This window comes from Loxodonta africana, chromosome 11, assembly GCF_030014295.1.
Source record: "Loxodonta africana isolate mLoxAfr1 chromosome 11, mLoxAfr1.hap2, whole genome shotgun sequence".
Lineage (NCBI taxonomy): Eukaryota > Metazoa > Chordata > Mammalia > Proboscidea > Elephantidae > Loxodonta > Loxodonta africana.
In genome coordinates, this window is record NC_087352.1 from 5,965,052 (window position 1) to 5,977,428 (window position 12,377).

Sequence of the window (12,377 nt, forward strand, 5' to 3'; positions counted from 1 at the left end):
CTATGGATCATTTCTTAATCCATGATTCATTAATTGATCTATTGACTGACACATGAATACATAATCCATTCATTGATTTGTTCACTCATCAACCTTTCCAGTTGTGAATAAAGCCGCCTATTGATTGATTGGTGTATTTATTCACTTATTTATTTAGCTATTCGAGAATTAATCTATTCATCTGTTCCACTGTTATATTCCTGAGGGCCTAGCACAGTACCTCACATATAACACAAACAATAAATATTAGTTTGTTTTCTACTAATCTTAGAGGGAGAAATTCCACAAAAAACTCTTTTATAGGTAACTTGAATCTGCAAGAATATTTACCCACAAGGGAAAGTCAAAAGTGATTTCACTTTAGATTGAAGACATGTATATGTGTGTGTGTGTGTGTGTGTGTGTATAATTGCACATGTGAAAAGAGAATCCATAACATTTCAAAGGGTATGCATCTTTGTTGCTTCCCTCTCCACCTTCTCTCAACTGATTGTTCTGAGGGGTGTCCATGGTCTAACCCTTTACTGGAGATTTTCCGTGGCATATAGACCCATAGAAAGCAGTGTCCCCAGTGAATGCCTCTTTGAAATGCCTGCTCCAGTGAAGTGAGTCAGGGATTCGTCGGTCCCTTCTTCTGTGCAGAAAAAGTCCGTAAGGAGATTGAACAGGTAATTGGCTCACATCGCCCTCCAGCTCTCGATGATCGAGCCAAAATGCCGTACACCGACGCTGTCATTCATGAGATTCAGAGATTTGGGGACTTCCTCCCCATTGGCGTACCCCACATGGTCACCAAAGACACTTACTTCCGAGGGTACATCATCCCCAAGGTGAGATCCGCTGGGCTCCTGCATCTCTCCTGTGTGGGCATCCTGGGTTCTCTTAATCCCAATACTTGACCACTTCTATAACTAGGGTTCCCTTGTTGTTGTTTTTCTTGAGTGGGGGTGGGCAGAGAGATAGTGAAAACTTTTGATTTCACTATAAGAAATCCAGTGGGCCTAGTATATAGTTTACGGGATGGGATAAGGGTGAAGAGCTCAGCTGGGCATCTTGAAGCCTGGGGGAAGAATAAGGATTTATTCTTTGGGCACTGGGGAGCCTGGGGAGGAGATTGACATACTCTGACTTGTCTCTGACCCCATCCTCCACTCTTTGCCTCCATCCAGAGAAAATCCCGACACCCAGGGTTCTCATCCTTTGGGAGAAAAGAAGAGCCCAGACTCCAGTCTTAGTTTCATCAGAGACTTCAGTGACCCAGACCCTGGCCCTGCTTAGTGTCAATGGCCTCCCTTCATTTCATCTTTAATGAGAGTCAGGGAACATATGGGGAGGTGGGATGGGGATCAATCTCTGCATCTGAGCGTCCTATCCTGAGTTTAGAGAAAGGCAGTTGTTATTGTTAGGTGCAGTCAAGTTGGTTCCAACTCCTAGAGACCCTTTGTGCAACAGAACAAAACACTGCCCAGTCCTGCACCATCGTTATGCTCGAGCCCATTGTGCAGTCACTGTGTTAACCCATCTAGTTGAAGGTCTTCCTCTTTTTGGCTGAGAGGCAGAGATGCAGAGAAATAAAGATAAAGACAGGTTGAGAACAGAGCAATAAGGACAGTGAGAAACAAAGAGGGACAAAGAGAGACACACTGAGAGAGAGACCGACAGAGATAAGGCGAGGGAATGGCAGACAGATACAGAGACGAAAGCATACAAAGAATGAATGAGGGAAAATAGACTTTGAGGGCAATGAATAACAGAGAGAGAGGGAGAAAGGGGAGGAGGAAGAGGAGAAAAAGATAGAAGAAGAGTAAGAAAAACAGAATAAGAGATACAGAGAAAGAGAATGGCATAGTAGAGACCGAAACGGTGAGTGAACAAAAGATGAGAGACCTGTAGAGGGAGATGAAAAGAGGGAGACAGAATGAATGAGAGAGAAGCAGGGAGCTCAGCAAGATGTGACAAGAAAGCAGAAAGAGAGAAAAGAAAGAGTTAATCAGTCCTAAAAGTATAGACGGAGAAAAAGACAGACAGTCAGACTGCCACGGGCAGAAAGAAAACAACTGGAGCCACAGGGTGTTAAGATGGAGCCAGTAGGACAGCCCCAGGGATGAGAAGGGCACACTGGGATGGAGGCAGAAGGCATTAATTAGCCTGTCAGCTTGTCCTGGGAAGAGGTGGGTCACAGAACCAGTTACAGGAGAAGAACCAGCCCGAGACTTGCCCTGAGCACTTCTAGGCTCCCACCTCCTCTAAGGATCTGCCAAAAAGATGTGTGGATCCTTCCTTAGATACCAGGCAGGAATAATCTTCCAACAATTTGGAAGGCCTTGGGTATTCCTAGAAATCTAATCTTTTTTTTATTTTTTATTGTGCTTTAAGTGACAGGTTACAGCTCAAGTTAATTTCTCATTCAAAAATTTACACACATATTGTTTTGTGACAGTCGTTGCAATGTCCACAATGTGACAGCAGGCTCTCCTTTTCCACCCCAGGTTCCCTATGTCTGTTCATCCAGTTTCTGTCCCTTCTTGCCTTCTCATCCTGCTTTTGGACAGGAATTGCCCACTTGGTCTCATATATTTGACTGAACTAAGAAGCAGGTTTCTCACGTGTGTTATTTTTTGTGTTATAGGCCTGTCTTATCTTTGTCTGAAATGTAGGCTTTGGGAATGGTTTCAGCTCTGGGTTAGCAGAGTGTCCAGGGGTGGAGACTCATTCTTGATATGACCTTTCAAAGGTGGTCAGTTTGCAAATTAAGAATCCCTGAAGTAAAGGGAGAGAGCTGCTCCGTGTCTCTGCCTCTGTTTTCTGGATCCCTTTGTTCTCATTTCTCTCTGAGCCCATGGCTTATAACCTAATGGAGGTTCCTTATCCCCTTGAGAGTCCAAGGGAAGCCATGAACCTCTTCTTCATGTGCGTCACCCTCGTTCACTCTGAAATTTTATATAAAATTTGGGATTTTTCAGAATTCTTGAAGTCCAGGAGCTTCAGGCTGAGAAAGACATAGGTATACACAGAATGCCAGAGATACCCACAACACAACATACACTCTGCCCCCGACACCCAGAGGCACACACAAAGCGATAGCTACACTGGATATGGGCCAGATGCTATTCTAAGTCACTTAAAAAGAAAGTCACTTACCAAACATTAATTCCTTCCTTTAACCTCTTGACAGCCCTATGAGGTAGGTAACATTATCCCCATATTAGAAAAGAAGAATATTGAAGGTGTTAAGTCAGAAGTATACACACATCTACACATGTGGAGTCACCACACACACACACACACACACACACACACACACACACATACACACAGAGAGCCAGAACTGGGTCCTCGCCCTCTCTGGGACCACTGACCTCTTTGGGAATCTAATAGAAGCTACAAGTTCTCTCCTGGAAAGATGCACATGTCATACCCACTCAAAGATTTGCCCCCTGTTTCAAAGGGCTCAGGAACTCTCAAAAGTCCACCCTGAACCACAGATGACAGGACAACTCCATGCAAATTTCTGGCAATGGATACAGGTGTCTGGGCTTTGGGATGTGACAGGACAAAGGATTCCGCATGGAATGTGCACCTGCCACGTGCCCACACTGGTAATCTCTCCCTCCTCTGTACCCACAGGGAAGCGCATTTGTCTTGGTGAAGGCATTGCCAGGGCCGAATTGTTCCTCTTCTTCACCACTATCCTCCAGAACTTCTCTGTGGCCAGCCCTGTGGCCCCCAAGGACGTCAGCCTCATGCCGCTGGAGAGTGGTTTCGGCAAAATGCCCCCCATGTACCAGATCTGCTTCCTGGCCCTCTGAGGGGGCAAGGGCAGACGTCAGAAGATTCCAGGGTCATCCAGTGTTCCCACCTCTAGAGAATGGACCCTGATTCCCTCCAAGTCTTCCTGCCTCTGAGAGACCTAGTACAAGCCAGCACTCTTCCCCTTCCTTGGTGGCCACTTCCATCGGAAAGTTCTTTCTGCAGTCTCACTTTCATCATACTTCAGTCTTTCTAAAGAGTCCTGAAGGTCTTTTCCTTTCCCTAGAAATAGAATTTCAGGGGTTGGAAGCAGCCTCGAAGACAGCCCAACCCCTTCCTTGGCTAAGGAGACCAGGGCTCAAGGGGGAAACTTGGCTCAGGATTTCTGTGTAGTTGTGCCTCCCGGGCCACCACTCATGCTGAATGATTTCTCCCTTTGCACAGGACAGCCACAGCCTCCATTTGTTAACTCCTGTGCTCCATAAGCTGTGCTAAAAGGCTCTGCATACATGAGCTCACTCTAATCCTCCTCTCATTCGCCCTGTGTGGTGGGTGCAATGAACATAGCCATTTTACAGATGAGTAAACAGAGGCCAGGAGATGGCGTCAGTTGTCCAAGGGCACATCACTAGTGATCAGAGGAGTAAGACTCACAGGCTGCCTGTCTGGCTCTAGAACCCACTCTTCCTTGCAATGTCTTGACCTGGGAATCTTCCTCCCTTACCCTCATTCTTAGCTGTCTACTTCTTCCCTCCATGAAAGGCCCTCCTCAACCCATACCCTCTATTTTGTGGGATTCTGGTGCCCTGTCCTCTCTGATGATCCCTTCAAATCCCCTGAGATTCAAATAAACATCCAAAGCCTGACATGCCGGAGCCAGGTGGCAATCTGTTCGCATTTTGCGTGTGACTCATTTATTGTCAGGTCCGCAGGGACCTGAGAAAACCTCTTCCTCACCTCAGTGCTATTGTTTCGTTCATCCCTGTACGCTCAACACCTGGAGCAACGCATGACATAAGACAGGTGTTCAAAATATTTGCTGAGGAATGAATGAATCAATGAATCAATGAACAAATGGCTAAATCAGTCCCCCACAAGGCCAAGGTCCCATTAGACCTTGCCTCCTTCTCCATGTCTCACTCTCTTCGGATGCCCAGAATAAACCCTTGTTTCCCAATGGGCACAGGATGCCCCCAATTCTGCCTGCCAGTTAGGATCTCATACCACCATGCCACCCTTTGACAAAACTGCCTGAGAGCCAGCCACCTGTACAGGGAAATCACCTTAAGCCCAACCTCCACACATTCCACCAGCTTGCATCCACTCTTCCCTGAGGGAAATGCTTTTCAGTCAATGGCATGGCCCATTGAGATTTCTCTAGCCAGCCAGTGGGAAGCCGGCTTTGGACCCCGACCTGGAGACACTAAACTTCCTGGTTTCCACAGCTCCTGCCACGTTGGGGACCCTGTAACCTCTGGAGAGTCCCCAGGAGCTCTGCCAAGGTAGACATCTGGCATGGCCTCTCCCCCAAACCACGGGAACAAAACAACAAACTGGGCAGCCTGCCTTTAAGAGGCATGGAAGGCAGGCACATTGAGGACCATAGTGCTGTCCATCTTCTTGCTCCTCTTAATTCTCACTGGCCTTCTGTTACTCTGGGCCTGGGAACGCCCCGCCTCCAGGAGCCACCTCCCACCTGGACCCCCGCCACTGCCCTTCCTGGGGAACATTTTACTAGTAGGCCACAAAGTCCTTCTTAAGTCCTTCCAGAAGGTGAGATGGGGGAAGGAAGGAATGGAAAGGCAGGAGATGGCTGGGCGGGTGGGAAACAGGGAGCAAAGCAGTTGGGAGTCTAATTTTGGGTGGGACTTCTTCCAGCCACAACCTGGTCCAATGTGCTCACTAGTGAAGCTTCTGGAATTTTTATGAGGCAAGGTAGATTGGAGAAGGAAATTCTGGTAGACCCTAGGCTTCGAGTTGGAGTGGTGAGTTGGGGAAGAAATAGCTGGAGATCAGGTGTGGAACTCTCTGTAATTCTTAAAATTCAAAGCTAGGTGGGTTCTTGGGAGTGCTGAGAGATGAGAATACTTGGGGCAAGACTGTGAGTGGGAGGCTTGATTGAGGGCAGCAAGTGGAAGCCCCCATTCTTCCCTGATGGAGGTGAACATGAAGGTGTGGCCCAGATGTGAGAAGTGGAAGACCAGCCCTTCTCTTGAGTTAGAGACAGATCTACATCCTGTCCCCACAGCTGCCGGGGGAAATATGGGGGTGTGTTCACCCTCTACTTGTGGCCTCGGCCAGCTGTCATCCTGTTCGGGTTTGAGGCAATTTGGGAGGCCCTGGTGGACGAAGCCGAGGCTTTATTAGGCTGAGGGCATATCTCCATCCTTGAACCCATCTTCCAGGAAACAGGTGAGTAGCGGCAGGGGCGGATGCTGGAGAGAGGGCAAGGGAGTATGCAATCTGCCCTCCCAACCTTCCCTCCACAAACCCCCTCCCACCAAACCAAGGATGGCCTTCGCCAATGGAAAGCCTTGGAAAGTCCTTCAACTATTCTCTGTGGCTACCATGAAGGACTTTGGGATGGGGACACAGAGCATCGACAAGCAGATCAGGGAGGAGGCAAAGTGTCTGGTAGAGGAGCTGCAGAAGACCCAGTGTGAGCCCCAGAATGTGGGTCTGGGGAAGAGTGCTGGAGGGGCAAATGGGGGGTCTGCAAGGTGGGGACAGAGAGAGGGAGAAAGAAAATATGACTGACAGAGACACAGGGACAGAGACAGATGAGGAGATGTGTTCAGGGAGAGAGAGGAAAGTGAGGCAGAGACTGAAAAAGAGAATGAGGGAGATGGAGAAACAAACAAAGACTAGGAGGGAGGGAGGTAGGGAAGGCAGGCATGGAAGGAACTGAAAGAACACGAAGAATGACCTAGAAACAGAAATTTGAAGAAGATTGAGAAATAAAATGGTAAAGATGGAAACAGAGTCCAGGGGAGACACGAAATGTCAATGAGGCAGAGGAGAAAAAACCCCTTTACCGTTGAGTCGATTCCAACCCATAGCAACTCTATAGGACAGAGTAGAACTGCCCCATAGAATTTCCAAGGAGCGCCTGCTGGGTTCGAACTGCCGACCTTTTGGTTAGCAGCCGTAGCACTTAACCACTGTGCCACCAGGGTTTCCGAAGCAGAGGAAAGGGGGACCGAAAGAAAGAGGGGGCATAAAGAGACAAAGAAGAATTGAAAAGAAGGGACCGAGTCTCAAAGAAAGAGAGACAAGGCCAGAGAAAATCAGACACTCACACAAAATCGCACCAAGACAGAGACTGAGTAATTGACAAGAGACACAGGGAAGGAGATGCCCAGAGAGAAAAGCTCAGATACAGGGAAACCAATAAAATAAGATAAGATGGTACCAGTCAGATCAGAGTTACCAGCAAGTCCAGTGCAGGGGGCATTGAGCCCCCTATAACAAACCTCTCATCCCCAGGGGCCTATCTGGACCCACTGTCCTCTTTCACTCCATCACAGCCAACATCATCTGTTCTGTCATCTTTGGTGAGCGCTTTCATTACCAGGACCCCAAATTCTTACGACTGCTAACATTTATTGAGCAATGCCTTTGCCCTCCTCAGCTCTTTCTACAGCCAGGTGAGTCTGGAATCAGATGGGCGGGCCCTGGTAAGGAGCCAGGTTCTGCCTGTCCTGAGCATGGAATGAAGAGAGCACAAAGAATTCATTTTTTCTGAAAGGGAAGGAGCTTATTTTAGTGTCTTCCCTGCATCAGAGGAACAATAACACCCAAAAGATTGCTGCTAGCTTATGTAGTGCCTTTGTGGAAATTAGAAAATTATGCCCCTTCTTCAAGGAAAAACCGTGTTTAAGTTAGTTTATTATTACACAACCCCAATAGCTCTGCCAGGGGAGCTTTCCAAGTCCCAGTTACATGCACACAGGTATTCATGTTTTTACACACACACACACACACACACACACACACTCCCCTACCCTCATCTCCCCTACCTCCCTCCTTCATGAGAAGGCGTTTACAGTTTGATAGTTCCCCTTCATACCAACATATTTTGCCACTTGTTTTTTATTACTGTGTGAATGGGGAGGGGCTTTCTTTTTTTTATTTAACAGTATGTTGTGGACATATCTTCAGGTTAATGCCTATGTTCTAATTCATTTTTCATAGTTGTACACACACTCATGTCCCTAGACTCCAGAGCGCACAAGCCTTGCATACACTTCACTCCCTACACCTTTCTAGATGAGTCAGGTTGGGGATAAGAATTGGGCTTCTGAAAAGGGTGGAAGGGTGAGAGAAGAAAATTCAGTGGATTTAAGAGGGTGATTGGAAAGTGTACCATTGAGTGTGTTTGTGCACATGTGCATATGTGCATGCACGCTTAGCTGGAAGGCACATTCCCCAAGTCTACAGAGTGAATGGTGCCCCTTGGATGTTGCTCCCTTGTGCAGGGCACAACCTCATAGTGGAAGCCCTGGACCCGCAGTCTAGAGAGGGTAGAATAGACTCTGAAGCCTTGCTTACTCCTCTAGGTGTTTGAGCTCTTCTCTGCCATTTTGAAACACTTTCCTGGCACCCACAAACTTTTGTACAGCATCGTTGAAGAACTGAACGAGAGAACATCAAGAAGAACCAGAAATCCCTGGGCCTCAGTGCCCCCCCATGACTTCATTGATTCCTTCTTGCTCTGCATGGACAAGGCAAGGGCCAAGATGGACTGGGGGTAGGTGGGAAAGGGAGTGATGGACACAGCACTGATATTGAGTTAGTATGTTTGGGTATGATGTATGTATTGTTTAAATATTGAAATACCTCCTTATGGATTGATAAACAGCCACTGGCCCAAGATTTCCATCTACCCCTTCCTTCCTCAGACAAACCAGGCCCCACCCAATGCCAGCTAAGAGGCAGCATCTAAAGAATTAACATCTGACCCAGCAAGGGCCTCTGAGACCCTGATTTCCTCTCTTCTTCTTCCCATTCTGGCTGGTTGAAGGCCTGTGCCTATTCTGATTGGTTGAAGGCCCATGCCTATTCTGATTGGTTGAAGGCCCGTGCCTATTCTGATTGGTTGAAGGCCCATGCCTATTCTGATTGGTTGAAGGCCCATGCCTATTCTGATTGGTTGGAGGCCCATGCCTATTCCGATTGGTTGGAGGCCCATGTCTTTTTTAATTGGTTTGGGAAGTGCCATATTGTTGTTGTTAGCTGCCATGGAGTCTGCTAACTCATGGCAATCCTATGTGTAACTAAACAAAAGTTGCGTGGTTTTGTGCTATCCCCATGATTGGTTGCAGATAGGACCTTTGTGATCCATATGGTTTTCACTGGTTGATTTTCAGAAGTAGATCCCCAGGTCTTTCTTTCTAGTCTGTCTTAGTCTGAAGCTTTACTGATATCTGTTCAGCATCACGGCAACACACAAGCCTCCACCGACGTAAGGGTGGTGGCTGCGCGTGAGGTGCATTGGCTGGGAATCAATCCTGGGTCTCCCGTATGAAAGGTGAGAATTCTACCACTAAAATACCACTGCCTCTGGGAAGTGCCACACTAATTAAATATTTTTAATATCACTCCCGGATAGTTGCTGCAAGGGCCAATCAGGAGGGCAAAAACACCCAAGGACAGAGAGGGATAACAACAATTATAAAATAAAGATATTAATCGCTGATGTTTATTGAGCACTTATATACATTTTATTAAAACAACTCCAGATGAGGAAACTAAAGCACAGAGGGGTTAAGGTTTTTGCCCAAAGACACACAGCTAAGAAACTGTAGGGCCTGGGTTTGAACCCAAGCAGTTTGGCTCCATAGCCCATGCATTTGGCCACTCTATTGGCCTTGAATAGAGAAAAAGAAAAAGAAAACTGGCACAGAGAAACATGGGGGTAGGTTGAAAAGAAGACACATCACCCCCAGGAATGCTCCATTCTTAAGAGTGAGTTCCACCATAAGAATCTCGTCCACACCGTCCTCTCACTCTTCTTAGCTGGCACTGAGACCTGCAGCACCACCCTGTGCCATGGGCTTCTATTCCTTGTCAAGAACCCTGACGTCTTAGGTGAGCTGGGCTTCTGGTGGGTGGGCCAGGGGAGGAGGGAGGGTCTCTGTGGCTATGGTGGAAGGTGGTAGGTAGATTGATGGGTGAGACAGAAAACTCCGTCTTGGCCTGTCTGAAAAATAAAAACCCTGCAGAGATTTGTAATTTATAATAAACCTGTGCCACTGACACAGCCCTTTGAAGCTGATAAGACACTTCACAGTTTACAAAATAATTTTCATTCAAGGAAGCATCCTTCATTTTAGAAGGGGCTTTTGTGTGTTTGAAGTATTTTATCATTTGTGGAGGACTTGGCAACTGCAAAGTGCCTTACAGTTTACAAACCATCACTATTCAAAAAACATTTTGTAGTCTACAAAAGCACATGGCTCTTGACCATGCACTTTGAAATGGACAAAGAACTTGACTATTTGGAGTATATTGCTGGTTTACAACAAATTTAGAAACCCCTCCGTTGGTTCTCATGCTGGTGGTATGCAGACCAGATTTTTGAGAAACTCTCATCTATTTTACAGGTAAGAAATTGAAGGCCCAGAGTGAGGAAGTGACTTATTCAAGATCACAGAGCCAGTTAGTGAACAGATCTTCCACCAATCCCAGCCATGACTCAGTCTTAGTGTAAAAAGAGAGGGAGGGAGAGAGAAAGGGATGAAGGGAAGAGGGGGAAAGAGGGAGGAAGGGAAACAAAGGAAAAAGGGAGGGAGGGAGGGAGGGAGGGAGGAAAGAAGGAAAGGAGGTAGGGAGAAAGAGAATGAAAGAGGAAAAGTTGACCTTAAGTGTTGAATAAACTTCCCCCCATTTGTCAAGTGCAGTCAACACCCATCTGTCAGTGGAGGCTTCCGTGCTGCTATGCTGCTGAACAGGTTTCAGTGGAGCTTCCAGACTAAGACAGACTAGGAGGAAAGGCCTGGTGACCTACCTCTAAAAAATCAGCCAGTGAAAGCCCTGTGAACCACAACAGTTTGATCTCATTGTGCAACACCTTTACCCCAAGTGTACCTCCCTGAAGTGGAGACATCATGTGAGACTTCCGCATAAAGAAAGCATCGGCTTTACTTCCCTCTCTCTTCACTGAGAAGGAGCAACAACCCAAGCTTTTATTAGAGTTCATAAGACCCTCCCCACTCCCTCCTGCAGGTCCTTTCATGGGTCCCTTGATTGAGTCTAGTGTTATAGGCATTCACTGATGAAACCCTGCCTTTACCCCCCAGAGAAGGTCCACGCAGAGATCAACAGGGTGCTTGGCCCACACTGCCTTCCAGCCCTTGAAGACAGGGACAAAATTTCTTACACAAATGCCGTCATCCATGAGATTCACAGATACAGTGACCTCACCCCCATTGGCATCTACCACTGTGTCCTCAGGGACACCCATTTCCCTAAGGTGAGACCTGCAGGGAAACAGAATCTTGGACAGAGGTTCTGGCTGTCTGTAGTCTTAGGGTTCATGTCTCTGGTCCTTGGACTACAATCAGAATTTTTACATTCAGATTTCTGTGGAGGGTGGAAGATTTTGGAAATACAGAAAAGCCCTCTCCCATCTATTCTATCTTATTTATTTATTTATTTCACCTCTATTGTTGTTGTTGTTAGGTGCCGTCAACCTGGTTCCAGCTCATAGCGACCCTATGTACAACAGAATGAAACACTGCCCAGTGCTGCACCATCCTCACAGTCGTTGCTATGTTTGACCCATCTTGTTGAGGGTCTTCCTCTTTTTCGCTGACCCTCTACTTTACCAAACATGATGTCCTTCTCCAGGGACTGATTCCTCCTGATAACATGTCCAAAGTACATAAGGTGAAGTCGTTCCATCCTTGCTTCTAAGGAGCATTCTGGCTGTACTTCCAAGACAGATTTGTTCATTCTTCTGGCAGTCTATGGTACGTTCAATGTCCTTTGCCAACACCACAATTCATAGGCATATTAGATTTTTCTTTTACTTAAAAAGTACTGTGTATTTATTGAAACTTGTTATACAATAAATCTGTTGCCATTGAGTCGATTCTGACCGATAATGACCCTATAGGACAGAGTAGAACGGTCCCATAGGGTTTCTGAGGAGTGGCTGGTGGACTCATCTGCTGACCTTTTGGTTAGCAGCCAAATGCTTAACCACTGAGCCACCAGGGCCCCATGCTATACAATAAGCTTTTTTTTTTTAAAAAAAAATCTGTTTAATCATCTCCCCTACCTCCCTCCTTCATGAGAAGGTGTTCACAGTCTCATGTTTCTCCTTTCACACTTTAATTTCATATTAACATGTAAAGCGTATGTCTACATATATCCAAGAAATAGTTCACACGATTTCTATCACTTTGCAACTTGCGCTTACAGTGTGGCATGTCTGCTTCCACAACTGTCTATGTGTTCATACCAACACACTTTGCCACTTGTTTTTTATTGCTCTGTGTGTGTGTCTCTGTATATGTTGGGGGACTTTCCTTTTTTAATGTAACAGTACATCATAGGCGTGTCTTTAACTCATTTTTTCATAGTTGCATAGTATTCCTGAATATGGATGTACCTAGGGGTGA

General features: G+C 46.6%; 1 protein-coding gene and 1 pseudogene across 1 annotated transcript in view; both read left to right on the forward strand.

Moving 5' to 3' along the window:
* Positions 1 to 12,377, forward strand: part of LOC100676654 (cytochrome P450 2B4-like) — a 46,056-nt gene that overhangs the window by 10,380 nt on the left and 23,299 nt on the right. The window contains exon 7 of the mRNA XM_064293489.1: positions 643 to 830. Coding sequence (XP_064149559.1) covers positions 643 to 830 — 188 coding nt within the window. The remainder of the gene's footprint in view (positions 1 to 642; positions 831 to 12,377) is intronic.
* On the forward strand, positions 5,104 to 8,721 carry LOC100676936 (cytochrome P450 2B11-like; annotated as a pseudogene).